Raw genomic sequence first — 20,765 nt, forward strand, 5'->3', positions numbered from 1 at the left:
ATTGTAGTGTGAAATAGTTTCTGTGTGTGTGAGGAAGCTTTTTGAAGCTAACTTCTTCCAATATCGACTGCCAGATGAAGCGTGCTGAGTAATGAAAAACTTATATCGTTCTCCCCTTGATAAATTGTCATTGTGGCATCATTGTTCCATACAACTGTAGTTTCACTATCTTTATTGTGTGAGATAATATTGCTCTTCGATTTCGTCTCTACTAAGTTCGTATTTCTTGGCTTTTAGCATTTGAGCCAGCTTCAGTGTAGTGAAAAGAGGTGTCGGTTGAGCCATTTCTGCCCTTGTTCTCAAATGGTTTGATCAGTTGCATCACTATGTGCTCTGAAAGAGAGATTCGTTGGACGCTGATACTTCCCAAGATTTCGAAATCCGTGCAAAACATATTTGGTGCAAACTACAAGTTTACTCTTTTTCTGTGACATTGTTTGCCTACAGAAATTTCAACTAAACGTTTTTTCTAGAGTTAAGCTTTTACTCTCCCAAAATCTTCATTGAGTCCCGTCAGAATTCCAGGTATTCAAGTTTACAAAGGAAAAAAATATTTAGCTCTACTTGTGCCATTACCCCATTGAAAAAAAGATAATCTGTTCAGACAATGAATTGGCCTTGACCTTCAAAGACCTTTATTCTTCACTATCTTCATTTACACATACTTTTAGAAAGGGTAACCACTTCCAAGAAAATTCTGCACCCCTTTTTTCCTGTAGAATAGTACGTTGGGTCAAAATGACCCAAACCGCGGTTCTAGTGTTAAATTATCAAAGGGGAAAAAACCACTTAAAATTAAAAAATTATCATTTTGGTATTTTCCTGTACTGACAATAGCTCACTTGCCATTCAAGCAATTTTGCTGGATTCATTCAGCACAGATAGGCTTTTGAGTTTTCCCGTCTTCCCATCAGAAATGGTAATTTTTTTTGTTAAACTTGAGTTGAGTTGCTTTTCAGATTTCATTTCTCATAATATGACTACTTATTTATTAGAATTCAATACAGGTTTCATGTTTTTAACCAATCAGTGTCAATGGTGCATTCAAATATACAGCTTCAGTGTGCACCACACCGAATGGGGAAGTTTGATTCAATATAAAAGTGTTTTGGATTATGAACATGTTTACAGAAAGAATTATGCTTGTAAAAAAAAAGATTCATTATCTATGCATTTTGATATATAATTTCTCCTGAAGCTTCAGCAAATGTGTTCGTTTTGAGCCTAGTGATGTACATTGCTCAATGAATGCTAATTTTTTTTAATAATCAGTCTGAAAACAAACTGTTACATACATAATTACTGCTATGTACTACTATGTACAGGGAAAGTTTAATTCTTGAAAGTCACTGGAGAAAATATTTGAAATATATTTCCCTGATGACATAAAAATTATTAATGAAAAAATCACATGCGGTGTATGTGTTACTGTAAATGTTATAATTATATGTTATAAATGGGTCATTATGCATAATAACCAGATTTTTATTGGTTATTAGGCATATTTGCTGACCGTTTCAGGTGGTTATTGTGCATAACAACCGGATGAACCACATGTATTGTAACATACACATATAATCACCATCTACAAGTCTTTGGAAAAAAAATGTGATCCTTACTTTCCCAATTCGTCTCCCATGTACAGTGTCAGCCTTCATTTTTGAGAAATAATGGTAAAATGTTACAACATAGGTAATTACTGATTTCTCGTCTGGCATTTCAACAAATACATCTGCAATATATGGACAAAGAAAAGGCACACATCAATACTCAAACAGAGAAATAGTATCAATTACCTTGACTAACATCAGAAAAAAAATAAATTTAGTAAAAAATGTAATGAACTTTAGTGAATGAAATTGCACAAATTTTTTTTTTTTCGTAATAAAGTAAATTCCATCAGAAAGATAAGAAATTGAAAAAAAAAATTACAAACCCTCAGGGTCCATGAGTTTCATTAAACCAAGCTTCTGCTCAGCAACTGTGAAGGCATGGTTCAAATTATAAATTGCATTGGAACGAGAGAGTCTCTCATATTGTATTAAATCCGGCCTGGAGACAAAAATGATTAGATCAATCACATATAAACAAAAAATATGCACAATATAATATATTGTGATTATTATATCTAATTTGTGTATTTCCAATTAAATATAAATAAAATTAGCAAAAAACAATAATCTAGATCAGTGTTTCAGTGTTTCTCAACCTAGCCCATCAAACTAAATTTATGAACAAAAATTTTATAAGTAAGGTGGGGGGGGGGGGGGTCTGTCATCCCTCCGAAGATCCAAATTTTATGGAGAAAATCTGGCAGTCCTACAGAAAAATCCAACGAACATACATAATATAAATATCCTCCTCCCTCCCCACCATATTGTTATAAATCCCCATCTATACCCTAGACTAGAGTTGAGTGAGCATTCAATCTTGTGGGGGGGGGGGGGGTTTATGCAGGACTGTTTCACCATTACGGGTCCTCGGGCAAAGTAATTGTTCTAGGTCCCCATACTTAACTGGAAGTAAAAATTTACATACATCATGCTTACTCATGAAAATCATTATAGTACCAGATCTTATCACGTACACCTCCCATAAGCATGAGGCTCCTGGGTCTACTTTCAGAATCCAGAACTACCCATAGAGCCAGTCCAGTGTCATATTAACGCAGGGGGTCCATCTGGCCACCTTCCCACCATGCTTCACTCAAAAGCTTTGTTTCTTCACACTCAAATTTTAGCTTTCTATAGCTCCCTTAACCCCCTGTCAGGGCTCACCTTCCACCAAATTTTCACCCATGGCTCCCCCCTAGAATATCCCAGTACTGCAAGAAGGCCATAGATCCCCAGGTTGAGAGCCACTGATCTAGATGGATTAAAAATTCAACATAATTAACAAAAGCATAATTTTTATCAATAATAATTGCAACATGATTCCTTATTTGTAGCCTCCATAGCAGCTTGATCTCCTATTAGACCTTATACCTCTTAGCAACAGCAATTCTACATATAAATGTTTTTTAAAACTTTTGATAGTATTTAGTTCATCAGAGAATTGTCACTGTCATTATGCACACATACATAGGCGTAAACTTCTATATGGCCCATGGGCCCGAGCCCCCCCAACATTTTTGAAGACGCGGCTCAGCCCCCCCAAAAATTCGTATGAATATGGCTTATTCATTTTGCAATGATGAAAATTTTTTTTTTAACCAAAAGTTGTCCTAATTATGAATTAGTTAATGGAAACAATCTGCTCAAAATTTTAGTTCTTTTAAAAAATCTGGATGGTCTTTGGCTTTTTTGTTCCATGACAATACGTTTATCTCATTTCTTCCCTGCCGTTGAATCCCCAATTGCACCCTCCATCGGTTCCAATCCTTACTGCCAGAAGGCACGGCTGAGAGGAAGATTCTTTGAGGTGTTGAGGGGGCTCTTTCTTCTTTGCCTGTGGCAAAAACTGAGTGTCTCTTCTTTTGTTCACTGCGACCGGAGGACGGCCATGGCGCCGACATGAAAATAAGCCCAAAGATGCATGGTGGGGGGGAGGTTGAACATTGGGAAGCAATGATATTGAAACCGAAATAAATTGCACTCTATAAAGAATAGGTGCCAGAACCTAGAGGTAATTACTGAAAAAAACCATTGTGCAATGCATTCTCCCTCTCCTTCGTACACGCTTGAGTCCCGTATATGCGGGAGGACCAATAACTTTTAGGCCCCCCCCCCCAATGTTTTTTTGAAAAATATTGGGGAAAAAAAGCACATTCTAAATGCCCATTCATAACAGATCTTGAGGACCGATGCCGAAACATTTTTCAAGCCCCTTTACAACAAAATTTGACTAGGGGGGGGGGGGGTAGAACATAGAATCAAATAAACAACAAGTGAATTATAATATTGATTTTAAAAAAGGAAATGAAAAATAAATGATAATTTTTCAAAGGTCCAAGACCAACCCCTCGACCGGGCTTTTTTGGCCCATTCGTTAAGTCACCACTACATTTTAACAATTAATACAAAATATTATCTTTATAACTAAGGGATTCCTGAACTATTTACGTTCGCAGCACTCATGGAAATTTTAAACCAACACCTCAGCCAACGTCTTCCTAAAGAGTGTAGTCAACACCATAACCCTTGTTTTGTGGAACAGATTTGCACCCTCCACTAATATAATTTGACTGGCTCTTCGTTTTCGTAAGAATGCTCATTTAGGAAAGAAAATTAGAATTTTTTTTTGAATTTTTGAGTAGGAAAACTGAACATCCTAATCTAAATTGTGCATGTGTATCAACAAAAATTGTACAAACTGTATAATTTTTATTGATGAGGTGACTGAAAAGGCAGTGACAGCAACGCCAATGAGGTATGTGATATCCCCGCCCCCTCAACGTTTTCTCCCCATCAAAGCTGCATTAAGAGCTGCATTAAGATTATCTTTCAAGCGGCTTTGCTCCCCATCTGGTTGGGAATTTCGAAGATGAGAAACGAAACTAAAACTAATTCAATAAAAAGTTATTAATTAGGTCATTGCAAAGATGGCCTACTACACATTATCGGTGGGGGGGAGGGAGATAGCCTACAAGTTTGCTACAAGACTCATTCATTCATAAGAAAAATATCGCTCACAAATTGAAAAGAATTTCTTCAATTTAAAAAGTAAAAATTAATCTTCAATTACCTAAGGAAGCAGGTTGGCCACCCCTTTATAAATAGTGAAATGCATGCACAATATCGGTATGTAAGTGCCGCAAAATGTATCTATTTAAAATTCAATAAATCATAAATAGTCAGTCCTCGGGGACCAAATGAAAATGACCGGAAGCTGCGATAACTTGATAACGAGTAATCCCATTTCACTAATTTTGTTGGCAAGGACTATAAAAGAGATGTTATAGGCATCCCCTATCCTGCATCAGGGCCTTTGGTGGATACAGTGAATTTTTCGTGTGAAAAACAAAAAATGATAGGGGGGGGGGGAAGAATCGTCCCCCCGCACTGGAGCCCTGTTAGTCCAATACCTTCTAAAGCAGCTTGCTCTAGAAGGTGTTGGTTAGTCCCACCGTTGAGCGGGGGGGAGGGGGCATGTTTATAGTGCAATGTATGTCTGATGATTCTGATGATAATAGTTATGACTTTACAACGAGATCTTTGGTCGAGAGATCTTTTCAAGCCTCTCTCTCGGTCGGTCATCCGTTTATAAGATTTCAAATTGAAAATTAATTCAACAAAGAAAAAAATTATAGGTTTTCTTTCCATGTTTAGCGAGAAAATTCTTTTTCTATGAACACAGGACCATAGCGTGCCTTTTCGGGAGCCCCAGGGCACACTTTTTCTGGGGGCCCTTGGAAAGGATTATTATTATGCAAAATAAATGTACATTATTTTGTGGCGCCCAATTAGGCATGTGGCCCTGGTGCAATGCCCCGGTTGCCCCAGCCTAGTTAGGGGGCCTGTATGACCATATAGTAGTTATTCCAGACAACCAGCTTTCGCGGGTAGATAGGACAAGGCAAATCGCTTTGGGACAAGATCAAAGAAAAGCGTTGGGTCGCAATCAGCATTAACCATTGAGGACAACAAAGCCCGTACTTCTGACACGGGCATCAGAAAAGAGCAATCACTAATTTATTTTTTCTTAGGATTTTAGCTGAGGATTGTTTACTGTCTCTGTAGATCGGCTGGCGACAGAAGTAGAAAATGCCATCAGTGAATCCTCTTGAATGCACTTCTGTACTATGCCTGTGACAGATACCCATTATGAGTTAAGAAAAAAAAAAGGAGAAAACTGTTCAACAGAATACACCCCAACTCCCCCCTCACTTGTTAACTTGGGAACTGGTTGACCGGTCTATATCGCTTCCTGTACGATCTCCTTCCTCATTGTTTGTACACCCCTCTGGAGGTAGCAATGTATTATATGATAGCAATAACGAGATCGATGTTGTAGTTTTCTTGTCAGCGGCGCTTTGACTATTTTTGTTCCACTGTAGAAATTTAGTAGCCTTTCTAGCATACAACTGCCCTGAAGCGAGGCGGAGCATACACAAACACACACATATATATAGGCGAATTCCGAACAAAGACACACACGAATGGGCAGCCAGATGTATTGGAAATTTTTCCCTGAGGAAGCGTGAGAACTTTCCCGAAATTTTCAGTCATGGATACCGCCATCTAACTGAATCATGTGTTTATAGGTGTTTAAGTAACACACATCTATGTGTCCCTCCTTCAGGAAGCTAGCACAGTGTTACATTTTTATGTTGTCCAGATGTACTAACCATGAGAAAAGAACGAAGAATAAAAGACATCCGAAATGGTCACAAAAGATGAATTCGGCTGGTCAAATCACCATTTGACCAGCAGAATTATAGTAGTTACAAAAGGTAATTGCCGACAAATGGTTGCGCACGAAGACGTGAGAAATTTTTCTGTACAGAGTTGACAATACCGAAAACAGGATTGTCATATTAACTATAGCATATAAGAAGAGGAAGAAACATCCAGTTGTTTTTGAATCCAAGTGTCATCGTTGAGTGTTCATGTTACAAATTTTCAAGTCAACGCTGATCGATCGTTGCATCCTTACTCATTCTTCATGATGAAGGAATCATCATCAAAGCCCAATTTGTAGCAGAGCAACAATAATCTTGGTAAGTACAACCTCATTAGCAGTTTCTCTAATTTTTTGGGAATTTTGCGATTGCATAAAATGTTTATACAGATATTCTTGAGGCCAAAAGCTTTTACGACAAACATTGTTTGGAACAAGATTGCTAAAGAAATCTAAAGTACAGTAGAACCTCGATTATCCGAGCGTGGATTATCCGGAGTTCAGAAATTACAAAACTACGAAAGGTGAAAGAAAACCGACCATGAAATTATTGATCAGACAACACAAGAGATTTTGGTAATAATATTCGGTGATAGTGATTAGAAGAATGGGAACAGAGATTGTTATTGAAGTTATGATCAGTTAGATCAGAGTATCCTATAATGGGCAATATCGCCCCTTGGGGGCATGGAAAGGTCCGGGGGGGGGGGGGGATTGAGAAAAAAACAAATTCTAAAGAGGAGGACGATGAAACAAAAAGTTTGGAAAACTGCGAGTTGGATTATTCAAATTTGTTTTGCTTAAACAGTGGTCTCTAATAACAAGGAACAAAATAAGTCGAAAATAATTTGTGTAAAAAAAACATCTTATGACACCCAAATTTTTTGGTTTGATATTAATAGCAACTGATCACCTATGTTGGCCAAATAAAATCGAAACCAATGTTTTTATACCCTCTATGGTTCTCCTCCATAAAACGTATTGAAAATTATTTTTTTTCCAGAAACCGATGCAAATTGGCACTGTTAGCATATGTTAACAGCAATTTAATTAATTATACTGGATTTAACTAGCTAAAATAATTAATTAAGGGTAAAATATAGTCTGCCTTAATTTTAATGTTATCTATAAACAGATAGAATTTTGCTCAGCAAAGTTGAATAGTTTCGTCCTTGAATTTTATTTCCATTTCCCTCAATTTGGTGCTATAATATAAATCTCTGAGCATGTAAAATTGGGACAGCTATCAAATACGACACCAACAAGGAATCAGCTTTTTCTAGATAGATAAAAATTATTGTACTTATATAGCTGTACCTTTTACTGAAATGACACTAAAGGATGTACTTTCTGAAATACCAAAAAACCTGTTTGTGTTTTTTGACCATTTACCATGTCTATTCAAAAATCAACGGGACTATATAGGGTTAATGCGCAAAAAAGTTGCTCTTCCTTCACATTTTTTTAATTGATGCAATAAAATTATTGCATCATTGATTTCATAATGAGATTATCACCATATCATATATTATCTACACCGAACTTTTGTCATTAATTACGCAATAATAATTTTCTCATTATTAATACGTGAAAGCTCAGTATGGTGTTGCATTTTTCCTCTCTTTAAACACTGTACTCACTCAGACATTTTAATATTTTTGTTTTGTTTGTTTATATTGAATTTTTTGCAAATCAAATACGGTACTCCTGTACTATATTGAAATGCACATTATTGAACACAAATGAAACGAAATTAAGTATTTCTGCTCGAAGAAATGTCGACCAACAAAAAACCAAAATATCAAATCGTAATATTTTCAGTGATTTTGTCCTCTTCCCCCCCCCCCCCCACCTCTAAAGCGAAAAGGAAATGAACATGAAGTAAAATCATTTGTCAAACATTTTATAGGATAGCGGCTCTGGCTGCATAAGCCTATATGACCATGCTTTTTGAATTTTTCATCGAGTATAAATTTCAATACTGTTTTAAAACATTGAATGATTCCTGTTTTGATGTCATTTGAATATAGCCGATCTTGACAAATCAAAAACTATGTAGGAAACAGCCATATTCCTGAAGAGCCAAGCATGGTTTTTGCTGAAGAAAAACGGTCCGAAATGATGTTTTTTAGATTTTTTCAGGACTTACGGAGACCCCCCTCCCCTCCCATGTTGAAAGCCACACTGTTTTCGTCATCCTATGATTCCACTCTAGCAATCACATGCAGAGAATGTTTGGTGCCGATACCGATTTTCTAGTCGCCATGGTGACCTGGAGCCCGAGATTTGTCAAGCCCTGATATATAGGGACAGGGTTCGTACCCTCCTTGAAAATCTTTGGAGAAAAAGTTCATTTTCAAGTCTTTAAAAGTCCTTGAAAAAAATTATAATAATTTTCAAAGTGTTCCTGCGGATGTGACCACGGAATGGAGGTGGCTTCAACAATATCTGTTGCAAGTTCCGAAATGAACTGACTGCTAACGGAGGTTGATTGTTGACCGTAGATGCACGCAAAAACAGTTCTTTAAAACAGAACTGATTTTTTTCAGAAGAGCTGAACTCGATGCTTTATTGACTTTTTTCTTGAATATAGAAATCGAACAACACAGACGAATTTTTTGTTTAAGTTTATAAATAACGCATTTTTGTATTTCAAATCTTGAAAGGAACATCATAAGAGTGCTCGAGGTTTATGAAACAGCAATGTTATGTCAATCTTAGTGCTGTATTTCGAGTAATTTTTTTTGTAATATAATTTTTTCTTGATTTCAATTTCATGAAATATGGTTTTGAATTACAATAATTTTTAGTTTTCTTAGGGAAATTTTTGCGGAAGAGTAAGATAGAGATAACGTTTCAGTTATACGATTTTTGCATTTATACGACGCTTTGACCCGTCTGTTCGACGACGTGCTTAAAAACCTCGTTTATACGACGCGACGAATAAACGAGGTTCCATTGTATGGGGCTTGAGCCCCCCCAACATTTTCAATAACTTTACGCCCTTGCACACATATATTAACTTTCATATGTCCCAACAAAGGAAACTTAAAACTTAAATAATGCAGTCAGATACACTTATAATGAAGTCCGGGAAAAAGACAGAAAAAATATTACAGTAAAAGTCTGATACAATGAGTATGGCTTATAACGAAAATTTCGCTGTAACAAATAATTTTCAAGTGATTGTCAAACAGCTAATGCTAAAGATACAAAAAAATATTTGGTTATACCGAGTTGAAAATTAGGAAGCATTCACTATACCGTCAAAAAATTCTCAAAATGCAGCAGTGTTTTCCCTTTTCTCTTTTAAGAAATAACCACAATGGCTGTTCATGGCACGTTTCCTTGTAAAAATCACTCTATGCACTTCTAAGAAGGACTAGACACAAAAATGTCCAATTTTTTAACCCCCCCCCCCCTCCATCTTTTTTTTGACTACACCACTACACACATGGGATACATGATGACTACATTCGACTTGTCTCTCCGAGTGACTAAGAGACTCACAGGACCAGGACTTGCAGTTTAAAATAATTTCCGAATGGCTGAACAAATAGTGAAAAAAAAATTCTGATTAGACATGCATGGGAAGAGAGCAGTGGTATAATACTTGCGCCTGAGTGGAGTGGTGGTAAGATGCTCATCTACCACCATGAAGATTGCAGTCAGGTCCCGAGTGCGAATTGAGGGAAGAATATAGAACAAGATATTTTTCCTAACAAACTTGAGGTGACCACTGATAGAGGGCACCTTTACTTCCAACGAAACTCGTTAATGGTAGTAAATTGCAGTATAGTGATATGGCTGCAGTTGGAGTGTGATGAAGTAGTGGTGTTGGTCGACACCACTACTTCGTATTATCACTTTGATAATACGAAATTCTATGCAGAAATGTCTTACTAAATCATTTGATCATTTTTGTCGCACCACGGTCATTTTCTGCACACGAAGGCTAATTACACCGGGACCTACAATTTATTGCGGATTCCGAACGGCTGGCTTGTTTTTTATACTCATCGAGAGGTTGGTGCGCTAACCCCCTCGATGGGGGACTCCCTGCGGTAGCAATTTTTTGCTGCGGTCAAGTCGCCGTTTTTTCTGTTGTACCTCTGTGTCAGGAAAGTTTTCTGACAAGGACGAACCGGGTATCGAACTCGCGACACCTCTAAACATCCTTTGGTACTTTAGGCCAATGGTTCTCAGCCTTTGGAAGCCCGCGGCCCAGTAAATCTCTTCTGCGTAAGTGAAAGGCCCGGTCATGCACACAATTAACGAGAAATTAATGGAAAAAATAAAACTGCGAATCATTCGCGGCCCTGTGTGACTAGTGTTAGGGCCCGGTACTGGGCTGCGGCCCGGCGGTTGAGAAACACTGCTTTAGGCGAGCATCTTATCAACCGGGCTACCGCACCCCCCCCCCCTTACCAAATCAACTGCTGAGAGACAAAAATAAATTTCATGACTCCAGTTCTATTCGTTTGTTAATATTAGAATGAAATAATCCAATAATCCAAAAGACATTCCTGGTGGAGCAACAACTTTTTCAAGCTTTTCAACAAAGCAACAATTTTATAACCTAACAGAGAAAAAAATAAAAATTCACTTATAACGAGAAGTCATATCGAATAGAATAGAAGAAATATAAAGGCAATTTTCCTTGATATTGTGAACTGTTGTTATAACAAACTTTTACTGTATATGGTAATGAAAATGAGCTTTGTTATATCTATACCTGCTTGATAAGCACAGATATGCAATATGAAATTCACGGGAAATGGAGACTTCGTTATATATGAAAATTTGTAATAACTGTGTCCATTATAAGCGATTCAGACAGTACAACATTGTAAACAAGTAATAACAAAACTAATTTATATGTATGTAAATGAACGGTTCTCAAACATGTGGCACTCGCTGTTCCATCTTATTTGCTTTGTTCTGGCGATTGTGTACCTACATCCTTGTTAATAATGATTGTGCATATACTGGGTAAATTCTGGTTCCTACTAATCATTGAATAGAAGCAGCATCAATATCCTTCGTTCAGCACAACACTCTTGGCGATGCCTATATATCAATGTCCCTAAGACGCAGGGCCATTTCAAAAGCATCCTGGAAGCCCCACCCCCCTTACCTCTCTGGGAATACCATCCCACCAGCCTACATACTTTTAAAAATCACGGCACTAGATCTCATTATATGGGACTCCCGTAAGCACACAGCCCCCTCACCCCCACCCGGCAGTGCACGGATTGGCCTAAGTTTTGAGATGGACTTACTGAGACCCATTAAGACTGATCTGCATGAGCTATTCATGCACCACAGAGAAACTATCGAGCAAATATAGATTTTTTGCTGAGTTCATTAGAAAAAAAAGTTCGATGAAAAAATTGATCAAATGATCATGATGAGAAGCATGCAATAGGTTTGAGTATGAAACTGGCAATGATTTGAACTGTAGTCAAATTGAAAAGGGAAGAAATGTGAATCAGAAATTCAGATGAAGCATGATGAACACTCAATTAAAAGAGCTCTGACTCATAATACTTGTAGGAAAATGCAGTTTAAGCCTAAAACATAGCGAAGAATGTATAGTTGAATAAAATGGAATTTTTTTACTGTTTCAAATGCAAAGATTTTCAGAAAAAATGTCACTAAAAATAATTGGCACCAACCGATGTTTATGTATGAGAGCATTGAATGCCAATCCATCTCGCCAGCTGGTAGTGAAATTCCTCACATTAACATTAGGATAGCCCGCTGTCTTCATTTGGCACCAAAGCAAAAGAGCGTCTTTAGCTGACTTGGTCTCTTGATTGTCAACCTCTTCAAAAGTGATGTCTTGAATCTAGAAAGATGCACAAGCAAAAGAATATTTTTCAAGCTATCTTACATGCTCATTTCTTTTCCGATGGTTTAAGAGTACGCAAGAGCGTTTTTTTTTAATTATTATTTTTCAATTTATTCAAATGATATTTGCAAAAAAAAATTTTCAATCACCTGAAACCTAAGAATGATGGTCCAGATGAGTCCTAATGTTAAACGAGGATTACCATCCACAACATCGTGAGAGCCAAGGTTTTCGAGATGAACCCGCTGATCACGAAGAAACTGGATCGCCTTGTCAACATTTTCCAAACAGTGAATCCGCATCTTACCTTTGGTTGGTCTCGGCTGTAATCAAGAAAAATAGTCGGTTTGATTTCCAATGATTATATAACACACAATATCTATAGCTCTATCTAAGTATTGAAGAAACTTACCAGTCTTTCACCCGAGAGAATTTCCAAAAGTTTCATGAGCATTTTGCCATCTCTCATGTCTGCATAAAGATCTGATATGTGACAGTTTGCGCGTATTAAATGAGAGTTGACCCACTTGCAAAAAGTCTTCTTTTGGACATTTTCTCTCTCATCTAGCAAAAAAAAAAAAAAAAACACACAATGTGAATTTAAGCAGAAAAACTTTATAGGCAGAACATATACACTCTACACCAGTGGTTCTCAACCTTTTCAAGCCCGCGGCCCAGTTTCATTCATTATTGTGAGTCGAAAGCCCGGTCAAACACACGACCAACGGAAAATGAACGGGAAAAATGGAACGGAAAATCACTCGCGGCTCGGTATGAATGATATCAGGGCCCGGCGGTTAAGGAACACTGCTCTACACCATGGTTTTCCAACTGGTGTTTCACGGAATATTGGGGTTCAGTGACAGCTTTTTTGGGGTTCTGCATGATCAAGCACCATGGAATCCTTAAAAATCCCGGAACCCAGATAGCTTTCAAAGAAGAAAAGTTTCTTGTTACAAATACTCGCAAAGCTGCTCTTCATTTTGAGTTTTAACGAGATAGTGCCTTTCTTAAAAAAAATCAGCAGATTGAAAGAACAGCATAAACCAGAGAAAGAAGCGTTGTCCAGTGCGGCCGTACCCTTTTCACTTGCCTAAGTCTCGCCCTGACCAGATCTCATTTTTGTGTGTGTGTGTGGGGTGGAGGCTTCTCTGAAGGTACCTGGGCACCCATGCTTTACGACGGCACTGGTGGATGCTCGAGCACCCATCGCACCTCCGACGCCTCAGTCAGAAGAAAGAAAAATCTGATAAACCGAAATTCCCCGTTATATCGAACTTGTTTTATGCGGGTTAAACGGTTTTTCCGCATTTAACTCTGTTATTTCACAAATTTCCTCCGTTTTTCGAATTTGAATATCTTTGTGAATTATTGCGCTTAGAAACACGGGTTTTTTTTGGCCTTAGGAGAGACAGGACAGCAACTTTCTAATTGAGAGTTGGAGCACAGAGGGACCGCATAAAAATTTAGATTTTTTTAATTTTGTTATACACTGTATTTCCACTCTCAAAACTGGTACAGGATAATTGTTGAACGCCTGTTGAGCATTGTTTAAACATAAATCATACCTCTACGACGGACGGTTTATGAGATAAAGGCCGTGCTAGCACTTACAGGACATCCTCTATACTGTATATACAGTATATTATATTGTATGTTGAACTACTGCTGTCACCTATTAAATAAAAAATACAACTTTTATGATTACTCGATTGAAATTGAGATGACTGGTTTTTGATTAGTGTGCCGCATAGAAAAAAAAATCAATATAGCAATAATGTCAGTTGAATTGCCTAGTTTGCTTTGAAATTTTAACAGTTGCTGTTTATATATGGTAAAATCACATTAGTAAGAAGCGCAAGAGTAACAAACAATTAGCTTCTAAGGCTCTTAGCAACCTCCAGGAGCTGATGGAAGAAGTGGAATACTGGAATTTAGTAAATAGGGCCAAATTAAATGTTTCAAAGTGTGTTTTTATGTGGCTGACAAATAAAGAGATTCCACAAAATTCTTACTTGTTTATTGAACATCAAGCGATTGACCCAAGCATAGTGACTAAGTACTTAGGAGTATACATAGACACTCGCCTAAATTTCAAATATCATGTCGAGCAAGTGATAAAAAAATCACAAATTGCAATGGAAAGTTGCAATGGAAATATCCTCCATTTTTGCTACCCAAAGTCACATGTATCACTAAAGAACAAGAAAATTATGTATGAACAAATTATCAGACCTGTTCTTACATATGGTGCACCGGCTTGGGCTTTCGCTCAGAAAAGCAATATTTAGAACCTCCAGAAACATCAAAGTTATATTCTCAGGAGATTCACAGGTGCTCCAAAATACTTCAGACTAACCGACCTGCACGCTGATCTTCAAATTCCATCGATCTACAAATATATAAAGAAACTGGCCAAAAAGTACTTTGAGAAGCTTCAGAAGTGGATATTATCAGCTCAGCATCCAACTACCCAGCTGAACAGAAATTAGCACAGCTAAGACCAAAGAATATCTTGGTTACAAATTTTAGAAAGGAATTTTAATTGTCGTAGAACGGGCAATAATGGTTAATCATACTGAAGTTATGATTGAAAAGACATATTTTTATTAATAGCTTAATACCACAGCATAGTATAGATAAATATTACTATAAATAAATTTCATCAAATTTTTGTGAAATGATGGAAATGTTAATCACTACCGGTCAATTCCATTTTTAACATTGGTGGAGTGAGAACAGTCTATGTAAATAGTCATTCATAAAATTAAATATTAATTGAAAGGTATATGATATGAACGCTTTGTGAATTATATAACCATTTGTTATGTGACCTATATACTAATTATATTATAAGACCTATTAAAAATCAGCATAGATTTTTTAATTTAATATAATTGTCAAATTTTCAAGAGTTACGTAATATGATTCTGAGGAGTGTATTGATGTTCTGTAAATTCTAATGACCATTTGTAACCTTATACTCTATTTTTCTATTTTATAATTATATATTTTTTAAATATGTTTGTCAAATGTGTATAAATCATATTGAATGGTTTTGGTGACATTGTTGGAGTTTTCATGTATATACACATATCATTTTTTGTCTAAATGGAAATATATTGCAAAATATGCTGTAAACTTATGTTGTGTTAATCACTTTGTGAAAAACTGATTTGTTTAATATTGTACATATTGTGAGAATATTTGTGGTCGACGGGATTTATTTTGAAAGTAAGTGTAATCTGATGGGGTAGAAGATGTTTTAACTAACCCTTGAAAACTGTTAACAGTATATTGATATTGTTTTGTATTAGTGAGAATATTTTATATATAAAGGGTTATATATAATTAAAAAAAAAAAACTACCGATGGTTGTTTTTAAGCAACCATTTTGCCATTGACTGATCAATATCTCTACCTAAGTAGAGAAACTAAGACGAAGAAGACGAGAGCTTAGTGCTCGGTACTTCGCATCAACTAGCAACGGCAACGGCAAACAATTACCAACTTGGCAATTCAATTTCTATTCAATTCTATTGCTCAAAATTTTTTTATCAATATCACGCTATATCAAGGACGTAGCGGGGGGGGGGGGGACTTGGGGGTCTGGTCCCCCGCAGACATGTGAGAAAGTTACCGAAAAAAGGGAAAAAGATGGCCAAATAGTTCTATCACTTTGGTTAGTCCCCCCCCCCCGAACGAAATTTCTGGCTACGCCCCTGCGCTATATTGACTTTTTCTATGCGGATCATTAATCAAAAACCGGTCATCTCAATTTCAGTAGAGGAATCATGGAAGTTGTATTTTTTATTTGATAGATGCAGTAGTTCTAGTCCAGTGATGTTTCTTACGTATGATATATATTTAAGATGATTACTCAATTCCCCCTTGCCGCATTTTGCTGGCAAACCGTTTATTGCCAAACCGAAGGCATACTTCCAATTAGAAAAAGTGTCCAAATAACGTGAACTTGGAATAGATATGTCATTTATGTTGTAAGGGGTTGTATAGTAATCAAAATAAAAAAAATCAACTTTTCATACGAGCACCCTGTCCTCAAAAACCCAGTTAGAAACTTGTTGTCATGTCTCTCCTGAAGCCAACAAAACATTCTGCGTTTCGAAGTGCAATATTCGCAGAGATATTTGAATTCAAAAATTGAGGGAAAGTTGTGAAAAACAGCATTTGTCCCCACAACTTTAACTTTATAATTGTGTTCTTTGTTCCCACCTCAAATTGCCACCTCCTAAATTTTGCCGCCCGTGGCAGTTGCCCCCCTCTCCTCTCCCACCACACGCTAGTTACGGTCTTGCGCACTGCCCCCCCCCCCCAATCCTGTCAAAAAGTCTTGAACAGGTCCCAGTCAGCACTTCGGCAATCTAGGTAACAGCTTATGAAGGAAAGTATATACTAGAGAAGGTGACATATTTTTTTACTTCACTCTAGAATGCTATACTATCAGTGGAAAGGAATTTTTTTACTTTTTCGTTGTAAATAATGTATATAGATTTAATTTTTGTGCTTAACTTGTTATAGTATTTCATATTAATCATCGTATTCAACCAAGGATAAATAAGAATTTTTACTAGTATGTTATACTTTTAAACAGTGATTACAATTATGCAAGCTTGATTCCTATGTCAATTCGTATTTAGTAGCATTACTATATTCTACAATACCATATCCAAGTGTATGGGTTAATAGGGATATTAGTGAAAAAACAATGCCCTGATAAGTGAATTTTTTGATTTTTTTTCCTTGCTCCGGTGAATGATGCTTTCTTTTCGGTTTTTAAATACCCGATCTAAAGATTAAGGGCACTGAAAGTTAAAAAAAAAAATGAGATGAAAAAATAGGGATAAAGTAAAATACCCGAGACTCTTACTCAAGGATAGCACTAATTCTTATGTGCGTTTATCCATTGTCAAGTGCGCAAATTACCATCTTTGACTTTACACTTTTCATAATGGAAAAGGCAATGACAGAGAAGATATAGGCTTAGTACTTAGAAGCAACGGCAGATGACATACCTACATTATTGAGTTGTCATTTGAAATTCGCTGGTAGCAGGCGAGTGTGGCGCCCCGAGCGTCAGACCAGAGGTGGAGGTGGGGGGGGCGGGGGGGAGAGCGAATTCACCCTTTGCAGGTCCGAGAAAAAATGCATGCTTCCCCGGCTCTGACCAGTTTTCAGTAGAACTCCTTAATACATATGAAGGCGTCTTAGTTTTCAGCGAAGCTTCGAAATTTACGTCTAGAGAGCATTGGAACGAGGCGCCATACAATATGAAACTTCAAATACAGTGGTATTAAAAAACTCGAAATTTACAGCATTTCTTCGAAAGATGACCAGAAGAAAAAAGAAGACTTGTTTACCTCTGTATTGCTTTATCAAGTCTTCCATGTATTCTTTTTCGGACATCGTGGACGGAAGAAATTTAATCTTAATAGTTTCTATTAAGATTCACCACCAAAATTTGGTTTTATCCATTCCAGAATATTCGAAATGTAGAGAGAGAGAGAGAGAGATTGCATCACATAAAACGCCGAAAAAGTTTTATTTTTCAACCGCTCTTTTTAATTACAATAAAATTACGTTAGTTTTAGAGTTGCTTTTGGAAAAAAATAAATAAATAGTAATAATCCGAAGGAGCTCGATTCCGAGTAATGAAAGGAAGCGTCCGCCGAGCGAAAACAGGAAGCGGCTGAAAACAGCGACAAACTGTGCTTCGGCTGCTGCTGCTCGTTTCCTCCAATTGTCTCTTTCTTTTCTCAGATAAAACTATACTTTTGCTGAATAAACCTTGCGAGAATCTGCTTCCGATGCTTCGGGACCGAAATCAGAGATTCATTTAATAATTTAAGAAACGTGTCTAGTATAGGGAACGTGCCCCCTCAACAGGGGATTCTGTAGGGCCATGCAGCCGCACAGAGTGATGATCAGGAGCGTAAATCAGGGTTAATGGAAAATAGTTACAGCAAAAAAAAAGTTTCGACTAAAATTTTCAAAGTATTTCTTGGATCCGATGGAATGAGTCGAAGAAAAAACTCCAATTTTGATTATGCATTTCATTTACTTATAGTAGCACCGGAGCCGAGGCAGCGGGGGGGGGGGGGGTGTTGTGGGCACTAGCACCCACAGAATTTTGTGGAACAGGTTTGAGCACTCCCAGAATTAAATAGCAAATTACAATTTCCTGCATAAAGATCAATCTGAGCACCTACACTACAGATCTGAAACACTTCCTACGCCTATGTCTACCTGGTAACACAGCTGCGAGGATTAAGGTTTCTTTTACTGGTGCGACTTATACACAGGGAAGGGGCGGTGAAACTACGTGTCTGCAAGGATGGAAATTTTGTTTCGAGCCTCGCTGCACCACACACACACACACACACAGCTTTGAGGGGGGGGCCCTAGCCCAGCAGTTTTTGCAACAGACCTACAACGGTACAAATATTCACTCATTGCGCTTCACCAATAGTGTGAAAAATTTTGATGACAGCTCTAACAATACAAGCACAACACTCAAGTACACATGCGGCCCAACTCATTCGGTAGTACATTGCCCACGGCGATAGAGCGGAGTTGTGGTCGGTTTGAAGAAAAGTCCAACAACTTTTGAGGGTCCTCTCATATTACCGTACTTTTTCCAGTTAATTTATCATGTAAAACAAAATTGGTACGGATTCGCGGGCACCTAGACTAGAGCGGTGACAGCCTTTCTATCATATGGGGAAGGAGAAGAGGCTATGACACAGGCAGAGGTGGATGTATGGCTTTACCACCTGTGGGATATTCAAATTTCACCACCACAATTCCGTTCTAATTTAATTTTCTTGATCACCAGTTAATTAAATAACTATGTCCTGAGCTACAGCCCACTTAGCTCCTCCCCTCCTCTCTGTGCCTCTCTCTCTGCACCCTCACGCACACACACATTATCTTTCCCAAGCTTGCACTATTCTTAATTATTGGACTCGGCCGCCGGAGAAAGCATGCGTTTTTGTAGCCTCACTACCCAATTTCAAGTCAGTCGAAACGAAAAAATACTCTCGTCCCTCCCCCCAGGACTCAATTGAAGCGAAGCGTGAATTTTCATCCATCTCATCAGGACGAGGGCTGTCTCAGCCTTTTGAAGTTGCTCTTGCCGCCAGCTAGCGATATTGATGTGTGCCTGTTCCGTGCTTTGAAGCGCTTCTTTTCTCCTGGGGGAACCGCGGATAAACGCGGACGACAAGGGCAAAGGAGCCGTGGGTACAAGAAGTTGTAGAACCAATGGCGTCAGAAATTAATTTAATTTCAAACGACTTCTTTTTTTATTAACTCGAAATAAGTATAATCCTTTAATCTTCTTAATGTAAAATATTTTTTTCAGGAATCCGCATTCGCCGTCCCCCGGTGCGTCAAGATCCCCCTACTAGCTACTACAGCCCTACTCATATTTCCAGTCCTCGGCGAGAAAAGATACAGGCATCTTTTACGTTACCAGTACTTTCTTTGAGAGTATCGGCTACTTACCGGCCAGAACTCGGATTCGTGATCGTTCGAAGAGTCTTGAAGAGCTGTTCCCGCCGTCGTACTCGAGATCGTCAGTATCCTGGTGGGATCCGGGATCCCACCTCATGGTCACTATGTCCGTAGTCATCTTTATTTCCTTCTAGCACGCACCTGATGTGAATAAATGTACGCATTAAAGAATAATTCTACATTATACTTATCAGATTAAGAAAAAAAAGAGCACCTTATTATACAGCTTATATTAACAATAGGAAAGAGCAGTTAAACTGAAAATAAGAAAATTTCAAGTAAAATTCAAAATTCTTTCAAATGAGATAAGCTCATGTCTTCATCGCGTGGCTTCCCAGATGAACTAACACCAAGAATCACGGCTGCCTTAACATAGGTGCGTGGACAAGGAAATCACGATAATTTTGCATTGCAATTGATGTTAACTGCGGTACTTGTTGGGTGTCTCTGTGCATTACTGTACTTTGCCCGAGATTTGAACTAAGCTGTTTACATTATTTTGCTCAGGGAAACTCCTCCCCACCCGTCCGTGATGCTATTTAAGGCGACAATCAACAAAACTCGAGTCAACGGAAGCATCTCCCGGTTCAATTTGCATATTCAGTTCTCCTCGAGAAGAGGACAAGGGTACAATCTGGAGCAGTACGATAAACAATACTACCAGGGCCTATTTTCCGCATGGGTAAACGGAGCACGTGCCCAGAGCCCACAAATTTTCGGGACCCATTCGGATGTCAAAAGCAGCTTCTTTCGATATTTTGCATTTGTAGAAAAAAATTTAACACCTACCCGTACAAGCTGTCGGGGATAAATTTGAATGATCTGTATTAGACATAAAGGCGATAAATGTGGTAGCCTTGTTCCACGTTGAAAAAAACAAAGAAAATAAATAAGGGTAGGGAGAGGAACAGTATACAGAGACAATTGGATTAGAGCATATTAGTACAATGCCTTACTTTTTCGCCCTCACCCACGAATTTGTTTTGTAGTTGTTATTTTTTTAACCTTTCTCATTTCTATGTACAGATATAATAAAAGG

The 20,765-nt window shown here is 37.8% G+C and overlaps 1 protein-coding gene across 2 annotated transcripts in view; it reads right to left on the reverse strand.

Moving 5' to 3' along the window:
* LOC149066969 (spectrin beta chain-like) overlaps window positions 1-20,765 on the reverse strand; it is a 72,079-nt gene that overhangs the window by 42,605 nt on the left and 8,709 nt on the right. For both annotated transcript variants that reach the window (XM_089253015.1, XM_089253014.1), the window contains exons 2-7: window positions 19,718-19,867; window positions 12,606-12,757; window positions 12,343-12,516; window positions 12,018-12,190; window positions 1,937-2,052; window positions 1,620-1,732 (exon numbers count right to left, since the gene is read on the reverse strand). In XM_089253015.1, coding sequence (XP_089109141.1) covers window positions 1,620-1,732; window positions 1,937-2,052; window positions 12,018-12,190; window positions 12,343-12,516; window positions 12,606-12,757; window positions 19,718-19,844 — 855 coding nt within the window. In that variant the 5' untranslated portion in view covers window positions 19,845-19,867. The remainder of the gene's footprint in view (window positions 1-1,619; window positions 1,733-1,936; window positions 2,053-12,017; window positions 12,191-12,342; window positions 12,517-12,605; window positions 12,758-19,717; window positions 19,868-20,765) is intronic.

This window comes from Pholcus phalangioides, unplaced genomic scaffold (genome assembly GCF_987345545.1).
Source record: "Pholcus phalangioides strain wild (caught in Gottingen) unplaced genomic scaffold, Ppha-v1.0 ptg000031l_1, whole genome shotgun sequence".
Taxonomy (NCBI): domain Eukaryota; kingdom Metazoa; phylum Arthropoda; class Arachnida; order Araneae; family Pholcidae; genus Pholcus; species Pholcus phalangioides.